Source organism: Sinocyclocheilus anshuiensis, unplaced genomic scaffold (genome assembly GCF_001515605.1).
Source record: "Sinocyclocheilus anshuiensis isolate Anshui unplaced genomic scaffold, SAMN03320099.WGS_v1.1 scaffold354, whole genome shotgun sequence".
NCBI classification, from domain to species: domain Eukaryota; kingdom Metazoa; phylum Chordata; class Actinopteri; order Cypriniformes; family Cyprinidae; genus Sinocyclocheilus; species Sinocyclocheilus anshuiensis.
Genome location: NW_015544195.1, coordinates 1,099,549 through 1,123,414, shown reverse-complemented (window position 1 = coordinate 1,123,414; position 23,866 = coordinate 1,099,549). Strand labels below are relative to the sequence as shown.

The window sequence follows — 23,866 nt, the reverse complement described above, 5'->3', positions numbered from 1 at the left end:
GGGGATCAATAGGGATTTCGCCTAGGGCGTCAAATTGGCTAGAAATGGCCCTGCTTGTAGGCTAGCACTTAATGTAAAAATGCTCATTACACTGAATACAATTTTTATATCAGAACATGTTTTACAATCAAATCTCATAGTAGGTCTATGTAGATGGGCGCTTTTGTAGCACTGCTTCATGTGTGTCTTTCTGTTTTGAATCGGTGGTTCAGAGTTTCTATTGAATTCGAAACATTGCCTGCATCCCAATGTGCATACTATCCATTCTAAATTCTATGTGATAGTAGTAATTTTCAATACTATTTAATGCAGATAGGGTGGATAGTATGCACATTGGGACGCAGGGTCTGATTTTTTTTCATTGCGAAGAAATTAATTCAGTTGATTCAGAGTTTCGAAAAGCTTTTTTCCCAATCACTAATAAACACTAATGCCAACAACAATAAAAGGCCTAAAACTTTCTACGCAAATACGTGAAAGGATGACACACTAGCTATGAATACATTTTGAAATTCATAATGCAAGGCACGTTGCATTCTCAGTGTTGTAGGGCACCATATGAAGCATTATCGGTTATTGTCGGTCGTCTTCTCTTTTAAGTTTGAGCAACACAAAGAAAACTTGCTATGTACAGGTAGGCCTACTTAAAGGCACAATATGTAATTTTGTCTGCTAGAGGGCGCGTATTCAAAACAAACAAAGAGACAAAGGTGTAGTTTGATGACGCCGTGACTGAGTGTGGAATCATGGGCGTTGTCGTCTTCATCCCCACAGCCGATGCAATTCGACGGGACTCGGGCAGAAATCATGTTCATGGATGAGCTAATGATTTATTAACATAGTAGAAAGAAGCAGGGTGAAGCTGAAATCCGTCAAAGCGAAAGGAGGCCGCTGAACGAACGTGACACGCGGCTCGAAAGCAGTGGAGCTTTTATTATGCCACAGTCGACCGCTTCCGCTCCTTCCGGTCATGCGTATGTGGGGAAAAAAAGCAGCGCTGTTTTATCATACTAGATACATTTGAAAGTTTAACTAAATTAAAACGCACAACATATTAAAGCGTCTTTGGTGTTTCCATGTTTTCTACAAAACAAAACCGGAAATCGAGGGGTTATGACGTCATTGGCAGGCGACACAATGACACTATGGACACGCTCCGTGTCACTAGTTAAAATTGCTTATTTCTCTGGATTTAAACATTCTTCGAAACATTTGGGATAATGTAAGTACACAAGTCAGCAAAATATATAACACTGTTCTAGTGGTTTTTGGATATTTTAATAAATAAATCTTACATATTGTGCCTTTAAAGTAAACGCTTATAGCAACTTACCTGAACGATACATCAGGTTTAACGACGCAGACACATGAAGGTAACTCTATCGCCACCTGATCAGAAGAGCGAGCGGTCAAACTGACAGCGCGTGTTGAAAAAAGGCTCGTGCGTTTGCGTGTGCATTGCGTAAAATAAAATTTCTGCGATAAGGACCTACCATTCATGTTACTTTTTAATAAAGTGTTTCATTTTAAACGCATCATAACTGTAGATAGCAGAAAAAAATACTGGACATAGAGAAAAAATCTTTTACACTGCAAAATTATTTAATTATTTACATTGTTTTTCCCAACAAACTCACACTCCTCTTTTTCACGCAGTCATCACTCAAGCTCTTTAAGATATCCTGAAATGTCTCTTGAAAATGTATAGCCTAGAAAATATAAGATTCAGTCATCTAAATATATTGTAGCCTGTATTTATTTACCAAATCTGCTTCATACCTTTCATTATTGATTTATAAAGTAAAATATGTTCAGATAATAATCTCTTGGTTCCACACAGGAAGTAAAACATCTTTTAGACGGCAGAGTAACTTATTTTCTGAAAATCACATGTCAAGTTCTCAGTGAATCCTTCTGATCGCTGACAGATTTATTTTACAACTAAATAAGGTCAGCTGTTGAATAATACTATAGTTTATCATTTTCATTTATCTTTCTTAATACAAAAGCATTGACTCTTGAATAAGAAATCAAAAACCATGTCACCAGCATGTTCTATTTAAAGACAATAATAATAGCTTATATAACAAGAATAATAATAACAATAATAAACTTAATTTGTAGTTTTTATTTAGTACCTCTCCACTTTTGTCCTCTGCAGTTTAGTAATGGCTTGTATACAGTGCATCATGGGAAAAATGCACATTGGAGTCCAGAGAAGCCATCATAAAAATAACCCAAAACATTTGGGTTCGAAGAGTTTGCTTTTAATATTCATTTACCTCTTAATTATTCCATTATTGTTCTTCAGCTTTCATTCTGAAGAGACTTTGATCTGAGGAGGTTGTACAGAACTAAAATGTAAAGTATTATGTAGAAGCTGCCAAGACAAAAAGATCAAGCAGAAGAATGGCATTTGTTGATCTGCAGCGATGTGTCCTTACTTTCCCTTTGAAAACAATGTTTTGTAGGGAAGGCAGATGACTTCAACCTTCTGCGGTGGTGCATGAATAAAAGCAGTCATTCCAGTGGCTTAACCTTCACTATTAGGACTTAGCATACGAGGCACAGACACACAGAAAAGATGTGTGCTTCTGTATATAGAATTTTATAATGTCTTTCAGCCTGACATTGGGCATGAGTTTTAAATCAGGGCTCTTTTGTATGTCAAACCTCACGTTTTAATGGATTTCCTATAAAACTGTTCGCCGATCATGGTATTCAAATCACAGCTCTAGCAAAACTGCCCCCTCTGTTTATAGGGGGCTTAATCAACATGTATTTAGTGCATGTATTTTGTGAATCATTTTTATAGGCCTTGGTTGCCTGATTCTGTGTACACAAGCCAAAGGTTGTGCCAGATTTGAACATGGATCTAACAAAAACGGCCACCGTGACATTCAAAGAAGGGGTTGTTAACCCTTATTTCACAAACTATTACAAGGTGCAGTAAATCAGAGACTAATAACATTTGTAGAGCTTCAGATGGTCCTCGAATCATGCCGGTGCTACCACTTATTAGCTTATTTGTTGCATATCTATCCATTAATTATGTTTTGTACCCAGACTTTCCAGTGCCACAGGCCACCCTCTGACATCCGAGAGCTTTAAAGGTGGGCCATTCAAACAAGAATATGAAAATGAAACTGAGAATGGGGGGGATAAAAAGAAGGAATGCATAAAGTCAGCAAGAAAAGAAAATCTCTTTTGAAAGGGGTGCATAATCATTCTGAGAGCCCCAGTGTGGAACCTAAATAATACAGTTCAGGTTTTGATATAACTATTACTGCCTGGGAAGAGCGCTTTGAAGTTAATTGAAACCACTGGGCAGCAATCTCCTTTATAGCACTGACAAATAACAGTTTCCTACAGCTTATCATTGAAGGTTAGGGCATGGGGAGGCACATGCCTGTTCCATATGCCCACTCAATACAAATAAAACTCAAAAGGCCTTCCTTTTCTCCCAGGCACACCATGCAGGACACTGAGAAAATGGTCACGGACAGGATATGGGGAGCACAAAACTGGTCTTTAGGGGTCTTAAACAGCCTCAGTGTCTGACCCCCATTACTGTGTTTTTACCAGACTTTACCACCTCTTTAGAATAAATCACATCACAACTTGATAATGCTACATTAAAGTATAGGTGGCCCAATATATTGTACGCGCTCAAAGGTAAACCTATTATTAATCAAAGGAGAGACTGCTTTTACTTACAAGCTGTTTTCCAAACCACGTAGCAGGTTCTGGTTCTAATATATGAGCCGAGTATAACGGTCACTGAATTTGTCTTTAATGTTACTTATTGTTTTTCTGGCACAAGGCTCTTTTTCACCTTTGATTTCAGCTCTCTCTCTCATTTTTTACATGCCTATTTGCAGGGGTAAAACACAGGCCCGTCGGAGGGTCATCTGCTGTCGATGCGCTGCACAATAACACATAACATCCCCCATGGTGAAAAGTGTGAACAGAGAATTGGCCAGACAAAAGACAAGGAGGATTTGATGAGCTCCAGGAGTTCAAAGTTTTCCGTCTCGCTTGTACCACATCTGAAAGCATGCTGCCCCTAAACCTGCGTTTAACTTGCTGATCACGTATTAAAAGTATTCTTGAACATGATGAGGCGCGTGATTGAACGCAGAGCAGGCTGACAGGCACCAGCTCGAAGACAAAATCCGCCGCTGATGGGTCCGTGAAGTCCCGGTGGTGAGCTTTTTAAATAAGCCTTGAGTGACAGATGTAATATATGAAGAGTGGTTTAACACGCACACACAAAAGAAACGTTAATTGAATGATTGGATGTGACGCATATACAGACATGAACTTTGTTTCCTCGAAAAGCTTTAACAGAATAATAATTTCCTTTCCATTAGCTTACAAAAGAATCCCCATAGACACATGTGCTTATACACTTATATCCATATGGAGCCACTTTGCTGAAGTTATTTTTCAAACACATATTTCCCTCCAAAGCTAAAAGAGAAGGGCGGAAATGTAGGTTATAAATAGGAATCAAAAGAGCCCTCCTGTTTATTGCAACAAGATGACAGAGACACTGAAATCTTTGAAAGTATGAGTGCTTTGAGCTTTTTACAAGACAGGTGAAGAGAACACATGTGTTCAATCTGCGTACCAGGCTCGCCTGGGTCGGCCCTATCATAAAAGAAGAGAGATTACAAAGACGTCTAATGAAGACACTGATCAAAGTCTGTAATGCTAATACATAGCAGGTGTTTTGAAACCTTTTAATACCCCCCTGCCCCTCTGCGGGGCTCGTGCCTGTATATCTTTCACAGAGCGGTCCTTTTGTCCTCGGCTGGAACTGGGAACCAGCGGAGCGCTTTTCAACACCGCTTCACATGCATTACGAGATATCTGTTGACCTCAGACGCTCAGAGGGGGTTATGTCCATGTCATACACAAATGCTGCTACATATTCTATTACAGCTCAAAGTGGTGTTTTTGGAAAATAGAATATCCTGCTTTGGGGCCCTTCTGTCTTCAGCTGTACAGCACCTGGGTAAAAGCTGGAGAAGAGGTTGTAAGAGACCTGACAAGACTGACTTTTTGGAATATGCTCAAAGCACGATGACTATTTTTGTAGGAGCTGCAAAGCTGCTTCTGATTTCCATTCATTGAAAACAAGGCAAACCTCAGGAGAGTACAAACAGTGGCTAAGCTGCTCTGTTTTAACTCAGCTATGTATTATTAAACCTTATTATGGTATAATCATTTGTTATTAATTTACACTCTGATGTTAATTAGCCTCCCTATTGTCCAAAGAAACTGCACCCACCTGTGATTCTTGGATCAAAATTGAAAACCATCATGATATAATCATACTTGGCAGTATAGGGGGGTCATTCTTAAGTAAAATGTGTGTTCATTTAGCCCTAATCTGTATAATATACATACTTTGGTCAAAATTTAAATGTCTATTCAAAAGTGTCATGTTTAGTTCAAGTACAGTCAAATGTACAGTTATTGTTATAAAAATTATAACAAATTTATAATTATATAAATTTATATATAATATATATATTTCTATATATTATATAGAAATCATATAAAATTATTTATTAGGCTCTAGTGCAGCTGTCCAGTCACAGTGCAGGACCCAAGGGAGGACATGAATTGTAATGAGCTAGAGAGAGATCGGTATGGATGAATTAACATAAGGAACATTAATAACAATAATAAAATGTTAAAATAAAAACTAAATTAAATGTAAAATTTAAACTTTTTTTTCCTTCAATGTATATATACACATACATTATATACAATGTGTACATATATTCTGCATATATAAACCGAATGAGCAAAAAAGAAGATGAGAGAGAGAGAGTATATATATATGTATGTATATATACACATATACACACACACACACTCAAAATTTGTTTTCTGTTTTATTGTATTTATTTATATATATTCCTGAAAATGTCAGAAAGCCTGGGTAGAGTAATTCCCTTTATGAGCAAGTTATACATTTTTAATATGTACTCTACACATTTAGTAAAACAGTCATTCTTTTAACATCACGTCTAGCACCGCATGAGCATAAAATCCATTAGGAACCGCTCTCAGCCCAGCTGAGCCTATATCCACTTCCGGTTTGACTCACATTACAAGCGTGGTTTTCCTGGCGCGAGGATTCTGGGAAATGTCGTCCTGACCGGAATGCTGGTAGCATCTCAAAAACAAAACAGCAACGTAAAATAACGATACCAGGTTCATTGTCATACATGCTGCATATAATATCGTAAACATAGCTAAGATTATATTTAAATCCGCTCAAGAAAAGTTTACACGCTAACGGCACAATCTAAAGACTACATCACCCAGCTCTGCGCGCTATGAAACTGAGGCAGCGTAAACAGTACTTCAGGAACATGAAAAGATCGGATGACAGTGAGAGGGAAAAGAGGAGAAAGGTATCGCTTGTAGTTTTCTCTCAGTTCGCCAAGCACCACATGTAGTTGTAGAGTTTGTAAGACACCGTTCAGTGTGTCCGTGGCGGTATTGCATGCGCTGGTTGGTGCTGTGTGTTCATTTGAAGTGCGCATGTGATTCTGCTGATTGTTCCTGTAATGTTTCCATTCTTTTATCCGATGAGTTCTGTCTCTGTGTGCACAGTCATCCGGCACACGAGTGTGTGTTGAGGCACAGCGCGGGGGGAGTGTTTTCTCATGAGTGCCACACACTGACTTTGCTGGAGTGGCTTGTGTGGCGGCATTACAGCGAGTTCAGTCGTGGTGCTAATGAATAAAGTCAGGACGCCTGTCCAGGTGTCTGTCACTCTGCAGGTGTCTCTGCTAAACCTAGTATTCCGCATTTAGTTTACTTATAAAGCGCATGGGTCCTGTTTTCATTTGTTTTCTGACTAAACAAAAGATTCATCCATGAGCTGGTCAGGAAATGGATATGTTGTGTTTTTAATTGAGCAGAGACAGTGTAATAGAAATAACTGTTGTGGTGCAGCTGTATTTATCTGAACCTGTTGCTTTTTCAGTGTAGCATTTTGTGAAGCATCATTGTGTGAAGCTTTTTGGTCCTGAAAGTAGATACAGTGGTATATTGGTCTTTATCACAACATAAACAGTCCTTATCAGATACGTGGACAGTAATATTATTATTGTACAGTTTTTTTGCATTGCATTCAAGGTATATTTTATCAGTTCATGCACTTCCTGGGAATCAAACCTATGACCTAGGTGTTGCTTGCGCAATGATAAGAAATGATACTTCCAATATATACCCTTTGATATTTTGCTATACTCCATTCTAGGTGTCAAGTTTCTTAGGGGTTCGAAGTATTTGAAAACGGGTGTTTTTTTTGGATAGGAAAAAAATGTCAGTGCCACAAAAATCAGTTTCAGTATGAAGTTATTTACTGGTGCTGAGCTCAAATTAAAGCTAGTAATCTCTGAAAAATGTAATCGTTTTTTTTTTTTTAATACGGCACAAATGAAGTATTGCAAGATTTAAGTTTTACTCTTTTGGTACTGATCTCTAATCATTATTTTTATTAGATGGAAGTAATGTTTAGCATGCCAGCATATTTGAAAATGTCAAATTTATTTATAATTGTACTTGACAAGTTGACTTGTCACTTTCTGAACTTGTCTGTGGTTAAGATGCTTTAGTTTGATAATCAAAATACATATAATAATGTGGCATTTAGTTTGCATTTCAAATGACTGTATGTTTGATTTGTCTGTAGTATAGTCAAGTTGTTAGAAGGTCTGTCAGTAGTTTCTCTATTCAATTCTCTCTTTCTATAACCTGTTTCATTTCCCACCCCTTTTTGTTTTTGTCTGCTCTCTCTCTCTGATGGCATGCTTTTGGATCTTGTCTGACAGCAGGTAGTCTATGTAGTACGTGGTTCCACCACTTTATTGCAGCTGCCACAGGAATCAGATGAGTCCCTGAGAACTTGATCCAGTTGGTTTTGGGTCTGTACAAAAGACAGACAGGTCTGCTACCCTGCCCCATCTCATTTCGTCTTATCTCTTTCTTCACAAAAATAAACGGATATGGGAAGAAAACCACCGAGCAGCTAGACTGAGGGTCTGGTGTGTGTTCCTGCGTTTCCTTAATATAAAACACGGGTCCATTTAATCATAATAATAAATAAAAGGGAGTACATTGTTGTCTCAGCCATAAACGTGTGCATTTGTGCCCAATAACTAGGATGTGGATGGATGTCAGAAGAAGGCCTGTGAACTATCCGTCTCAAAAAGGAATTAATTTTATCCTTAGTTCAGCTTTGCCAGGCATTTCCTTACCATATGTGGCACATATGTATGATAAAAAGAGCACTTCCATTATCATGCACTAAAAGAGGGAGACTATTGGCTAACAGCCTATTAAAAACTGACTTCATCCTTTTACATGGCCTTCAACCTAAAAATACTGTTTTAGTAGTTGACAAAGGGACATTGGACAATCAGAGCTGGTGGTTTTAACATTGCCAGGGTGACCACAAATATCCCACTGAAGTATTATTCAATTATAAATGCCATTTTGACAATTTTATTGCATTTGCAGGAGAATGGGGGCCCTGTTATTTTTCTTTCCTCACAGTTATGAATTAGAAAAGCACTTTATTGTTTTTTCGTCCATCTGTTGAGCATGTTTTATTTCTTCACGCTCACAACTCTGTTGGCCTCTGCTGCTGATTTTGACACCTTTTTTGATGACTGTGCGACATTATATTCTGCTTGTACTGTGAAGAATAGTGCTTTTGATTGGGAAAAAAAATTAGTTGATAAATAAACAAAGAGTAAAGCTATATAAATAAAAAGAACTAAATGCATTATTTCGGAGTGGCAGAGTACGTGAGGAGCACAGAGGGTTGCCAGATGTTCAGAGGCTTGCGCTCCTCCCGGCCCATCATTCAGAGAGTTCTCGCTCATTGGCTTTCCCAGCTCGTGTGTTTGCTGGAGAAAGCTGTTTAGGCTATTTCATTCATGAACACTCATTAAAATGGTTTGTGTTCCCCTTGGCAATTCTGTTAAATTAACAGCTAGCTTCAGTTTAGGCCTGATTATGAGGCCACACAGCCAGTCTTGATTAATCAATTTCTCCCACAAAATGTTCCTCTGTAAATTAGTGTTAAAGTAACGATTTATAGGTCCTAATGCTGAGCCGCTGTCATGTCGAAGCCGGTGTTTTAGCGGGAGGTGGTGTCACTTTCGGCGTAATCAGCAGCTTTTCTGCCCCCCTTGTCGTTTTCCCCCTCTCCGTTCGTCACCGTATGCCTACATCCTATTAATGAGTCCATAATAGAGAAACAGTGTCGGACAGCCACATAAAACACACTCAGGAATACATAATTAGACTTGTGTTCAAGCCATGCTAGGGGAAGATTTATATCCGGTGATGTAAAAAGAAAGAAAAAACAAAATGAGGCAGTGCAGTGCAGCTCATGACTTCTGATTCTCGAAATCTGAAAAGACTGAAAAACAGGCGAGGGAACGAGGGAGGGTGGGAGTGTTAGAAAAAATACTGCCACAGTAGATAATGATACCATTACACTAATGGAGGCAGCAAATGAAGTAGCAGGCGGACACTGTGCTTTATTGCCATAGGGGGTCGTTTTCTGCTGCATTCTTAATGGCTGGAACTGCCGGTATTGATCAGGCCATCATACTGCTAATCCACACGTGCATTACTTTCTGCCGCAACACTGTGTCAGTCTTTCCACTGCTGCCACCCACAGCCCACCCTGTTCCCTTGCCACAGGCCCTGCAGAAGACCCCACAGAGCCTGTGATTTAAGGGTGGAGGTTGAATGGTGGTGTGGACTGGGTCACTGAATGTCCCCTTAGTCAGGCCTCTTTTGTTTTATGATGCACAGAGGGAGAGTGAGGGGCCTGAGTGATTAAGTACAGGCAGAGGTGTTAGTTTAATTAAGAGGTAAGGCATTACCTGCTCTTCTGCTTTTTTATGGTAGTTAGTCTGTGTTTGAGTTGAACCGCGAGTGGGCTGCTGTCTTTTCTAATGGTTTGGAGCTGTAAATAAGTCTAGGCTGATCCATATCCATTGGTGAAGCCATCTGCTAAATGACAAGTAAAAACACCTGGCTTGCCAGATCCTTGATCAAGTATTTTACTGGACTCCAAGGGAAATGGCTTTTAATTAAAAAAATGACTGATCTGGCAACTCTAGTCTTTTCAAGTTCTTTTGAAAAGAGAAAGTAGATTTAGAATGTTCCATTAAAGGAATCAATCTCAGATTTTTTTTTTTTTTTATTTGATTATTTATACATTTATTTTCACTATTATTGATTTTTTTTAATTGAATGTAGGACAGTAATGCGGTAAGTGTTTTACTGTCTTTTTTATTATATTTAGTATCATGCAATTCTAATATATTTCTATCATGATTTGAAATCAAACCTTCATATGTTTGAGTTTGTTTGGACAGTTCACATTTACATTTAGTCACGTAGCAGACACTTTTATCCAAAGCGAATTACAAATGAGGACAATGGAAGCAATCAAAATCAACAAAAGAGCAATGTTATGCAAGTGCTATAACAAGTCTCAGTTAGCTTAACGCAGTACACATAGCAAGGTTTTTTTTTTATTATATAATAAATAAAAAGAAAACAGATAGAATAGAGAAATAATAGAGCAAGCTTGTGTTAGAGGCCTTTTTGCATTTGTTAATTGTATAATAAATAAAAAGAAAAGGAATAGATAGAATAGAGAAGCTAGTGTTAGTAGCAGTTAGTAAATTAATAGAGTGCAAGTCTAAAAGGGGAAAGTATTTTTTTAAAGAATAGAATTAGAATAGAGATTGCTAGAGTTAGAGGGTTAAATAAAGATGGAAGAGATGTGTTTTTAGCTGTATATTAAAAGCTAACATAAGCAGTAGCATTTACAAATAACAGCATATCTAAAAGTATGAGACAACAAAAAACAAAAAACATAGGCCTACCATTAAAAGCCGTGCTTGCACAGGTTCTGCACGATCCCTCTTCCATAATATCCTCTGCGTCTCAGTCGGGCTCAAACTGGGGCCCGTTCTTCGTACGTCGCTAACTCAGTTAGCTGATGGAAGAGATGTGTTTTTAGCAGGTCATTCCACCAGGAGGGAACATTTAATTTAAAAGTCAGTGAAAGTAATTTTGTGCCTCTTTGGGATGGCACAATAAAGCGAAGTTCACTTGCAGAACGCAAGCATCTAGAGGGCACATAAATCACGAAGTCATGCCTTGAATTTTATGCGAGCAGCTATTGGTAGCCAGTGCAAACTGATAAACAGAGGTGTGACATGCATATTTTTCGGCTCATTAAAAATTAATCTTGCTGCCGCGTTCTGCATTAAAGGGGTGGTTGATTGCGATTTCACTTTTTACAATACAACCGGAGCACATGCCGCTGAGGAGAGGGGCGGGATGTTTAGATGCGCACTAGAGGCGGTTTAGCCAATTACAGCACACTGGGCTAGCTAACCAATCAGAGCCCATCGCCTATTTCTGAGGGCGGGGCTTCATAAAAGCAGGAGATGATCAGCGTGTTTCTCAGAGAAGGGACAGAACGGTGTGGAATAAAGGTAAATTATGTGAAAAATAATGTGTTTTTTTTTTTTTAAACGAAGCATTAACACATGTTAGACTGCACCCTATAAACAGAATCAAGCCTAGAAAAAAAACAGTGAACCACCCCTTTAAATATCATTAATAATTCAATTATAATAATAATTCATTATAATTATAATTCTGGACTCACATAACACTACCGTTTAAAAGTTTTGGGTCAGTAAGATTTCTTTTAAAAATGTTTTTGAAAGAAGTGTCTTATGCTCATCAAGGCTGCATTTATTTGGAGAAAAACCGTAAAAAGAGTATAATTGAGAAATATTATTACAATTTTACATAACCATTTTTTTATTTGGTCAATTTTAAAATAATTTATGAATAGTAAAGCTGCATTTTTTCAGCAGCATTTGCTCTAGTCTTCAGTGTCGCATGATCCTTCAGAAATGATTCTGATCTGCTGATTTGGTGCTCAAGAAACATTTATTATCATTGTCAGTGTTTGTACTGCTTAATAATGTTAGTGGAAACAGTGACAATTTTTCAGGATTCTCTGATGAATAGAAAGAAAGTTCAAAAGAACACCATTAATTAAAACAAATATAGAAATCTTTTGTGACCTATTTACTACTTATATTTACTATTTACTCTTGTGACGTATTTACTTTCATTTTTGATCAATTTTAATGTGACCTTGCTCAATAAAATTATTCACTTATACCCCAAACGTATTGTGCAAGTCACCAAAAATTAACCAAGGGTCATTTTTAGATCAGATTTCAGTGACTCAACTTTTAAAGTTTGTGTCTAAGATGGAAATGCTTGCTTATTTAATCTTTTATGTAATCTTTGAGTGAAGAATTACATTCTTAGATGATCAAAGGTTCTTTCAGAAGATTTTTCATGAATTCCCCAGTTCTTCCGTAAGCCCTTAGCACCTGATGATGAAATCTGCTTCATCACAAATGACTTAAAGCTCGATTAGCATGTACGAACAGGCCTTACTTCAGCTCGGTGCTGCTCTGCTGTCATCTCCACAGCCCCTGCCCGGCCCGAGCCATCAGTCTTGTTTTCCTGTATCAGCATATTGGCACTAACCTCTGCCCTCCGCTAATCAAACACTTCACCTTAAGGGAAACATTCATTCAGCTCTCTCATTATGATGGCTTCTGTGGTCATAAAGATGTATATTTATATTTCCCCACCTCGTTGCTCGGCTGTTGCAGGGAAACTAGATATTGATCTGGATATTTAGTCATTTCTTTCTGCTGTGACATCAATATTACGCTAACGTGTATGCGAGCTGTGCTTGACCCTGGCCCCTGTCTCTATCCGTTCTCCCATTGGAGCTCAGTGATATACTATTCTGAAAAGCAAATCAATGAGTGAATATGAAGTTTGAGGAGTAATATAAGGCGACCCTGAGGCCTATAGCAGCCGCATTGATCCAATGTGTGGATTAAGGTTGATTTGTTTATTGTGAAGCTTTTCACCTCTATATCATCAAGAGGTCCGGCACACACACATACCCACCCAGATCCCCTAAATGCCATTTATGGTTATTTCCTTCATTTCCATTGCTACTTATTTGCATTTATTAAGAATATTGATCATGAAAGAATTATGTTATAGGCTGCTGTTCATTCTTTGTTTATCAGATATTCATGTGAGTGCGTATTATAGGCCCATATTGTGCACATTATGCATGTCCCGTTAGATGTCTGACCCTGTTTATGGTTTTGTGTATTTAATAAAGAATGTGATTTTTATAAAGACGCTCAGTCCTAAAGTTGGTTTTCAGTATATTTATTTCTTCTGAGACCAGAGGACGTCTAAGAAAAGAGCTGCTTTATCAGCTTTTATGTTCTTTTTATAGTCAGTCTGAGATTGTAATTGGTTTTATAAGGAGGGGTCACTGAGTGGGGTTTGTTATTATTATGACACTAAAGTTTTTACCTTCATTCTAACTTTTCATTTTGTGTTGAGATCTGCTTGTGTTTCAGATGTCATGAAAGGGGGTATTAACTGTATACTTGGTCATACAAACTGATATCTATCCGATCACAAAACATAAAGTGTCAGTCACAATATCGAGATATAATTTTTTGTCAATATCGCACACCCCTACATCCAATATATATTTAAGACACAAATCAATCCAAGAAAGAAGCCACCTGTTTTTAGTTGTGCGAGTTAAGTAAGCTGTTATATTTGCATGTAGTGCAGGAGAGTTGAATTTATTTATGTGACCAATTGTGTACTCAATTGGATAACAGTCTAGTCAACCAAGATGCATGAAGTTAAACAGGCCTAAATGTGCCTCAGTCAGCCGTGTGGCTTGCTGAAACTGACCTGTGTGTGTGTGTGTGTGTGTGTGTTATGAGAGAGAGAAACTTATGAAACTCAGGGGAGGTTGATCTGGTAGCTATTGGCTGATCAGTGGTGATGTATAATCAATAATCAATGTGATCAATAACAATAGGATCACTTCAGAAAAGCTTTGAATAAACATAAGATTGACCTTGTAACCTAGACATCAGTGGTTAAGTTTTAAGGGGCTTCCATTCAAGGCTTTAGGCTTTTGTCTTCCAATTCTGGTCTTTTTTTCATATTTTATAAAATAATGTATTTATTAGTATATTTTTGTTATTATCTTATTACATTTTTTATATTATCTCTGCAATATGTTTTTATATTACATTAATAATAAAACAACTTTATTTTATAAAGCACCTTTAAAAGTAGCTTCTCAAAGCATACAGTATACCACAATATAAACAATACAATAAAAAAAGTAAAGATAATAAAATAAAATGGGAAAAAAAAAACATCATCAATAAACCTCCACAAATTCGTGACGTGTTTTCTAAAAGTTTAAACTGTTTTTTAATCTCTTGTGTGAGACGCGAGTGCAGCAGTTATATTTGTCTGTCTAAAAAATGCGCTGAATATGCGTTCTGTTTGAATGGCTTGGTTTCAGTTTTAACCTATATTGAGCTTCTATATTTCTCTAATATTTTGAATGAATAACACAGCAGCGGCACGTCTCGTGGGCTAGACTAACAAAACATTAAACTACAACGTCACTTACATCATTATCACCGCATCTCGTGCGCCACTGATGATGCTCCCTGACGCACACCTAACATTGCAAATGTTTATTTTAAATTCGACTAATATTATTCTTTATTTACAATCTCCTCATCACAGGCAGGCACAGCACTCATTTCAGCATGTGTTCGTGTTTGTGTGTGCTGTCTGTGTCACTCATAGCACGTGCCTATATCCTGCGCTATATCGAAGATTTTTTTCTATCGTTATCGAAGAAGGTGTTCCGTCCGTCGATAAATATCAATACCGTTTTATCGCCCAGGTCTACTCTGAACCTGATCGGGAGCCAGTGCAAGGATTCTAAAAGTAGAGTAATATGGTTGCATATCCTGGACCCTGATGGCTGAATTTTGTACATATTGCAGCTTGTTTAGTGTGGATTTAGAAACTCTGGCTAAAAGGGCGTTACAATAATCTATCCGAGAGATGACAAAGGAATTTATTAGTGTTTCTGCTACAGTAAAATTTAACATAGGACACAATCTTGTTTCTGAGATGGAAAAAATATGTGTTAACAGTACTCTGAACTAGAGGTCTTCTCGTGTCCTAAAATCTGTACTCGACCCGAATCACTTCTTACCTGAACCCGACGTGCATAAATTAATTTTTTTTAAAGAAAAACCCGACCCGAGACAGACCTGATGAAATTAGACCCGAGTCTGACACGACCCGACGGCATTTATTTTCGAACCCGACTGGACCCGAACGTAAACGGCATTGACGTGTGTACAGCCTGCAGCCCCGCAGTCAGTCAGGAAAAATCCCGGTGTCCTGTTGACTGATTTGGCCACTTCTCCATTACTTTGATTTATTTAACATTTATTCAATTTATTATTAGGTTACTTTATATTAGTGACTGCCTGATGGATACAAGGTATTTCTGAGTTCCGCTTTCAATTGTGACCAGTGGATTTGAAAAATAAACGTGATAGTTTGATAAAAAATAAATCGATAGCCTAATCATGGATTCACTGTTGTCTGCAACCTGATCTCCAGCGAAAGGCTTCTGCACACAAAAAAGAAAAGCCCTGCATGAACACGCAGCATAATGAAGCGAGTGGATTTTCCTGATAGATCTCATATCTATAAGATGATGTCTGTGTGCGAGGATTACGAACGTATGCTCCTTTTCTATGTGCGTTCCTCTCTTAACACGAAAGTGAAAGTAACCTACGCATTCGGGATAGTTTAAAAGAATTCGGGTCTAATCGGGTCCATTTGGGAAAAGCATGTTTATTTTAAATTATCCGAGACCCGAGGCCGCTAATACCGAACCTGACCCGTGTCCGAGGTACTCGTCGAAGTTTTGGAACCGAACTCTCTCTGGTTGGACCTCGGGTTTTCAGATCCAAGTGGACCCGTGAAGACCTCTACTCTGAACAAAAGAATCAAATGACAGATTTGCATCAAAAATAACTCCAAGGTTCCTCACTATTCTGGATTTCCAAAACAGAGCCATCAAAAGTCAAACACAGAGAACCAGCTTTAGAAATCTGATGATGTGAAACAATGAACATAGCTTTGGTTTTACCACTGTTCAGACACAGGAAATTATTACTGATCCATGTTTTTAGCACGGCAATACAGTCAGAAAGAAAAGCAGTGTCAGGGCGCTCATCAGGTTTTGAATGTATATAAATCTGCGTATCGTCAGCATTCGTATATTATATTTATATGTTTTAACATTGGATTATTTTTTTATGTAATGTAAAAATCACTCCATAATTTTTCCATCTGGCTGCTCCACTGAACAGCAGGCCCCTTCTTTGCTGTTTATTTGTGAATTTATTGTCTTGTGTAATAGCTCACCTTTTCTTGTAAAGGGGAACTAGCTAATGGCAGCCCTTTGTCCAACATCTGCTTCCTATTGCCAGTCCAAAGTCCCTCTTTCACTGGAACTACAGGAGGCCACTTTCACTAGAGCCTGTAAACACTAACTCTTAATTTGTACATCATAAGTTATGTTCTATAAATGAGGGGAGTGAAAGTGGGCCTGAGCACCTGGTGTGTGTGTGTGTGTGTGTGGATGCCCGATGGGTGACGAGGCTCTGCCCCATGGTTGTGCCAGTTGGAAGGCTGTGCTTAAGTCTGCATGTGCCAGACAGGAAAATGTAGATCCTGCCCTGCCAACCTGCTGCTGGGCGCACACAGGCAATGGATTTAGAGAGAGAAACTGGAGGCTTTTAGAGGTTTCTCAGATGAATTTAATGGATTTACCTGCTGTTGCTTATAATGTAACACAGGCAGGCCGTGTAGATAGGGTTTTGTGATAATAAAGAGTAGGGCTGCACGATTAATCAAAATTAAATCGCAAAGGCGATAAATTGCGATTAGGCAGAAGCTGCGATTGTCATGCGTATCTTTCAGTGAAGCACGGTTCTGTGATCAGCAGTAAATCTCCATCCGAAGGCCAGAGGGTGCTCTCGCGCTGCAACTCCAAATACGCCTCGCAGAAGAAACCCAGGAAATGCCTATCGCTGCAGCTGAATAAACAGAAGATTTAACTGCTTTCATTGATTCAACGTGACTAATAAACACACGACTACGACAATATATGGTTTATCTGAGTTTGTCTTATAATTTTTGTTATAATAAAGTATATAATAATGCAATGCTAATCGACATAGCCTTTATCACTGCTTAGAATACTATGAAATATGTTGCGTGCCTTATTCTGTGTAAGAAGCCACATCATCTCACAGAAGGGTTTATTTCAAACACTCGACTGACGTTATGAAGTGAGTTTGGAGTAAAAATATGTTATTAAATGTGGTATTTTCACGAGCTTTCAGATGGAGCAGCATTTACTACTCAGAGCCGTAGTTCATGAGAAGCTATGCAAACAGCTGTCATTATCATCACAAGCGATTTCTTCGATTTCATAATCGTACGATTATATCTTCCACGATTTTTTTGCGTAGCTTGACAGTGAACTACGGCTCTGTGTGGAAAATGCTGCTCCATCTCAAAGCAGGTGATGGAGATTTACTACTGATTACAGAATCGGCTTTACTGACAAGATATGCATGATAATCACATTCGACTAATCGTGCAGCCATACAAATGATCATAATCGCATCTATTCATTTTACAATCCTGATACTAGCCTTTTATTTAGTGTAAAACCCCTTTAATTCAGGTGAGGAAGCTGGCGTTTTGACATCCTGTCATGCCGGTGACTATATGCCACTGAAATGCATTTTGCAGTATTAAGGTTAATGATTAATCGATAAATTGATCGTTAATTTAAACAACAATCGATCATGGAAATGATTGAAAATTGACATCCCTAGTACTGATAAAAATAATTTGTAGCACAATTGTTTTACCGCTTTGTTAAGTGGGTCACACATCAGACGTGAAGCGCTGCGGCTAATGAACTCAAGTGGCGCAAAAACACAAGTCTTTCTTTCCAAGGAGCACGTGCTGGAGATTTACTACTAATCACAGAACCGGCTTTACTGACAAGATACGCATAACAATCACATTCGATTAATCGTGCAGCCCTAATAAAGAGTGTAATTTGAAGTTTTGTTAGTGTTCTCATATCAGCTGAAATGTGTATGTAGTTTAAAGCTGCAGTCCGTAACTTTTTGTGTTCAAAATTTACAAAATTAATATAATAAGTGAGTACATCATGAATCCATTTTCCAAACCGTGTTTTTGGCTTATCCTGAATTACTACAGTACACCTATAATAAGTTTTTATGTTCTGAATATTTCAGACTGGTACTGGTGGATCCGCTGCGGAGTAGCCCAGTACCTGCGTGATTCGTCATAGACATAAACAGAGAGAAGTAGCTCCGGCTACAATGTTCTTCCGCAAGACGCATGCAGTTCTGTTTATTAACCGCTAGAGCACCAAAAGTTACGGACTGCAGCTTTAAGATGGATGATTTGCTATGATCTTGCTTAGACTTATAACAGAGCTGTAAGGGATAGTTCACCCTAAAATGAAATTTCTTTCATTAATTACTCATCCTCATGTCGTTCCAAACTAGGGCTGAATGATTTTGGAAAATAATCTAATTGCATTATTCAACAAAGACAAGCAATAAATCATTGTATAGTATGACCAAAACAAAATTAGATAGATTAAACATAAAAGTTATTTTCTGTAGGCCAGGTCTATATGTTACGATGAAATTAGGTGATGCATGAATTGATATGAATTACATTTTTATTTAACAACTACAATCACAGTAGTATATTGACTGATTTGTTGAACTTCCAGCCTTGTAAGCATGTAGGCTAATAATTATTATGACAACATAAAGCACTGACAAATAAGCCTGGTGTAAACATTAATATGAAAGTCAGTTACAACAAATCACACAAACTAAATTAGATTGCAGAAATATAAAAACAAATCTGTTGCTTTACCACACTCAGTATTTAGGTAATTCAAAGTCACTGTAATAAACATATAGGCCTATGTAAACATGTGGATTGCACTTTTTAAACACTGTCTGTTAACTTTGGACAGACTTAAAAAAAAAAAAAAAAAAAATATATATATATGTTAGCTCATTATACTGTATATATTATCTTAAGGTCGAAGTCTTCAGTAATGAAATGCACTGTAACACTGTTACTCCACGTGTAGCGTGCCAGGGTTGCCAGGTTTTCACTAAAACCCACCCAATTGCTACTCAAAACTAGTCCAATCGTGTTTCGAGGGGGGTTCACCGGTAAAAATCGCATTCCGGGGGGTAAAATACACGTTTTTTGGAGGGGTTCCCCTGGTAAGATTCGCACTCCAGGGGCTAAATATCACGTTTTTGGAGGCAAACCGCGGACTTGGCAACACTGTAGCGTGCCAACTTGATGTTTCCTCTGAAGACTGCTTAGATGTGTTCGACTTGAAGCAGTGCTGCTTAGACCGATCGGTGTGTGTCATCAAAGTACTGCGAGAGCTATAAGAGAGCGGATGTCTCCTTACGCTTTCTCTCGCCATACTTTGATGGCATACACCGATCGATCTTCAAGTCGAACACACCTCTTTACTCTCACGTGTTACGTGACAGTGTAATCGCAGCCTCTGCGGTTGAAAAATCTAATTTTTTTCAGCAACTACCATGCTTAAGGCCCAGAAGGGTAGTAATGACATTGTTAAAATAGTCCAGACATCAGTGGATTAATCATAATTCAATAAAGCTACAAGAAAACAAAAATAACGGCTTTATTCAACAATTTCTTCTCTTCCGTGTCAGTCTTTGCCACGTGTTCAGGAGAGTACTACGACACATGCATGTCTGACACAGAAGAAATTGTTGAATAAAGTTGTTATTAGAGATGCACCGATCGATCGGCCAGGGATCGGAATCGGCCGATTTTCCTCATGATCGGCCGGTCAGTCTCACTTCTTTCCGATTTCGAGCCGATCTGTTTTGTTACCAGCGGCACAGGCAATAACGTCAGCCGCGCATTCTTGCTCTCTTTTCTCCGACGACCCCTTCTCTCTCACACGTCTCATTCGCTCCGGTTAAATAGTGCTTGTATTGCGCATTATTTTAGTCATTCCCGCAGGTTTCGCGCTTATACCAAAAGCACGCGCACCACCCCTGATCTATATTAGTGGAGCGCACAATCCACGCTCATTCTCAAACAGCTTGTGAGCCACAAATACCAAAATGAGTGGCTAACTGCGCTAAAACGTTCAAATACATAATAAATTATGTTAAAATGCCCATTTTGGCGAGTATCCAGTTAAACACAGTCAGTTTTGGAACGTGAAATAGTTGAGAAAGAGAACGCATGTTGTGTAACAGTATATTGGGTCCGTGGATAAACTCTTAAAGGGACCACAGTCCAATATTTATGCTGCTGTCTGTCATGTTAATCAAAGAACAAAAGACAAAGAAAATAATTTTCTGCTCTTGACTGAATACGTTTTATAACTTTAATGGTAAGCATTAATCTGTATTTAATTTTTACAATGAAGACTACAGAAATGAAATTAATCAAATGTAAAATAACACTGGATGTGTCGGTATCGGCAGATCACACTAACAAAAAATCGGAAATCGGAATCGGCCAAGAAAATTGCAATTGGTGCATCTCTAGTTGTTATTTTTGTTTTGTTTTGCTCACAAAAAGTATTCTCGTTGCTTCATAATATTACGGTTGAACCACTGATGTCACATGGACTAACAATGTCCTTACTAGAGACCGACCGATATATCGTTTAGCCAATATTATCGGCCGATATGAGCCTGTCGCCGATATATCGGTATCGGCGAATATGTCGCCGATATGAAGATTTTTTTTTTTACAGAACATATAACGCAAATTCTTCTGAATGGTGTAATTACTTAGTTTGTCCAGCAGAGCGCACTCCATTGTTTGCTACTGGACCCGGGTCAGTGTAGTGTAGAGATGCGCAGATGAGCTCAAACTTCACCCGAGTCCTCTGCTTCAAATTATCCGCCCGCCACCTATATTTGATCGTCACATTACAATGATTCTAATTCTTTGTTTTGCATGATGATATGATGAATGGATGGTTTATTTTAACAGCAGATTCAGTGACGTTAGAGACTAGAGCTGATCTGCGCTTCATGGCACGCGTCTGTGGCGCATTAAAGCCTGTGTTACGGCCACCGGAGCTGATCGCGACCACTCAATGCTGGTGTTTACCGGCCGCGCCGCGGCCCAGAACTCACGCTTATCACATCTGTCACATCGCGTGGCGCTACAAAATACAATAGAATTCTATTGTATTTTGTCGCGCCGCTCGCGTCCAGTGTAGAATAGAACCCATTATGTTGTCTACACCGGATTCAGTAAACTGATGCCTCGTTCTATTTATGACGTGCTGACAGAAGTTCAAATGATTTTCAACGGTCGCTTTGACGCGTTCTGTTGCAGCGCAGACACGACCGACTAATCGACTAGTCGACTTCAATGCTCTGCCATGACGCTTTAAGCTTGATGTCGACTAGTCGTTGGTCCTATAGAGGGCGCAACAGGATTAGAAATCTTTGAAGGACTTCCACATTTACGCTCCGTTTCCAGACAGTTCAAATGACAAATAAATGCATACTCTGAAAGCGCTCCACAAGACGTGTGATTATATTACTGGATGCTCGAAATTGAACAGGAGAATGCACATCTTAAACAGCTTATTGTACAGGTACATTAATCGCCGTTCTACGCATAGGCTACAGACAGTAGCGCGTACATCACGCGCAGATCGCGAGGTTTGGACACATGAATGGGAAATGTGTCCAAACTTTTGACTATACTGTACTATAATATAGCCTACACATAAAGAATATCGGCCGATATATCGGTATCTGTCTTTTTTTTACTCCCTAATATCAGTATCGGCATCGGCCCCCAAAAAACCTATATCGGTCGGGCTCTAGTCCTTACTACATTTCTGGGCCTTGAACATGTCAGTTGCATTGCTGTCTATGCAGGATTAGAACGCTCTTGGATTTAATCAAAAATATCTTAATTTGTGTTCCAAAGATGAACGAAGGTCTTACGGGTTTGGAACGATATGAGTGTGAGTAATTAATGACAGAAATTTCATTAATCTCTTTATTGATTTAAGCAATATGATTTTTCCCCACTGTTGTGCCTTTAAGACTTCGTGATTTATATTGTTCATTTAGCATGAAAATAATTCTTTATTCACCCAAAAATTTAAATCCTGTCATCATTTACTTATGCTCATGTCATTCCAAACCTGTATGACTGACTGACTTCTGAGAAACATAAAAGAAAATATCTTGAGAAATGAAAAATAATAATAATAATAATAAAAATAATTTCAATTTATTTAGTAGATGTGGTTGCCATTCCTGTAACTGACTGAATTCTTTTTCAGTGGAACAGCATTAAGCATTCAGCGACATCCATATTCAGCTGCAGTGTATACATGGCCATTGTTTCCTTGACTTCGTCACAACTTTTGTCAGCATTTTTCAAGAGTGGTATCACCATGCCAACAGGTTAAGTGACACCTTGTCAAATGTCTAGTTTGTGATGCTGTTGTTTCAAGGTGAGGTGCAGCAGGAGTGAAAGAGAGAGTGAGTTTGAGCGCTCGAATGGTCACCGATGCATGACTGGCCTCTCATTACTGTCTCTTCTGCCTTTACCAGCACACACACAAACAGGTTTGGTTGTGAGTGGTGGCCTATTGAACGCTCATTGGTATGCTTGTGGTAATTTTACTGTCAAAACTCGCTCTCTCTCTGTTTCTGGCTGTCTTTCTCGCTCTCTCAGTCTCTGTGCCCCTGGTCATCCAGCTGTAAGTTCACCCTGAACTACTGTCAAGCACATGATCAGGGCTGCATAAAGAAAGCTGCTCTGTCTTGCTGTCTATCATATGCTCTTCTACTTCCTCTTCTCTCTCTGTGTGTTTGTGATAGGGCCAGACCTCTCGTCTCTCCTGTTGTTTATTTAGATGAGATCAGCCAAGGTTGGTGGTTCAAGTTCAGTTGTTATGGTGATGAGCAGACATCAGTGTGCTGTTCTTCTAGCGAGACTGGCTGAATGGAAAATGTCTGTTCCATCATCCTTTGTTTGAGGGAGATTTATGTTTTATGTGCCGGTTTGTTTGTGCTAAATTTGTTGTTGAGCTTATTTCTTCAGACAGATGTAATTCACTAAGTAATAGTGGGAAATCCTAACCTGAGAGCCTTATCTAGTGAAAGTGAAACTCCAAAAGTCAAACTTTCAAAAAGTTTTAAAGTAAGTTTTAAACATTTATAAATGTAATAAAATGTATTAACACTTCAAGTCATATTGTCTTCTTTCAGAAATGTTACTGTACTTTAATTTGGGTCAAGGATTGGCCTGTGTCTCCACGGGCAGCTTCTCGGATTCTCCGGCGCAGTGCTGGTGATTTTTTTTTTTTTGGGTCTACCACTTGAATTTTTTGTCCCATAACTCTCAGGATCTTTTAAGAAATTAAAAATGACTGTCTTACTGCATCCAACCTCAGCAGCGATGGCGTGTTGCGCGTGCCCTTGTTTGTGTGGCTCAACAATCCTGCCATGTTCAAAGACAGAAAGGCTTTTTGCCATCAGGAGATCATGACAGTGTGACTGCTTGAAGGACAATGACATGAAAGCCATATTTTTGCGCAGATCTTAAAGTCCCCATGAAATCAAAATTAAAGTTAGTATCAATATGTTAGTCTTAAGGTTATCTATAAGGCAGTGTGCTCCAAAACAGTGACAAAATTCGCATTTAG

The 23,866-nt window shown here is 38.6% G+C and overlaps 1 protein-coding gene across 4 annotated transcripts in view; it reads left to right on the top strand.

Moving 5' to 3' along the window:
• Window positions 1-6,148: 6,148 nt before the first annotated feature.
• LOC107696699 (alpha-ketoglutarate-dependent dioxygenase FTO-like) overlaps window positions 6,149-23,866 on the top strand; it is a 157,760-nt gene continuing 140,042 nt past the window's right edge. For all 4 annotated transcript variants that reach the window (XM_016497160.1, XM_016497162.1, XM_016497161.1 and 1 more), the window contains exon 1: window positions 6,149-6,434. In XM_016497160.1, the coding sequence (XP_016352646.1) occupies window positions 6,357-6,434 (78 nt within the window). In that variant the 5' untranslated portion in view covers window positions 6,149-6,356. The remainder of the gene's footprint in view (window positions 6,435-23,866) is intronic.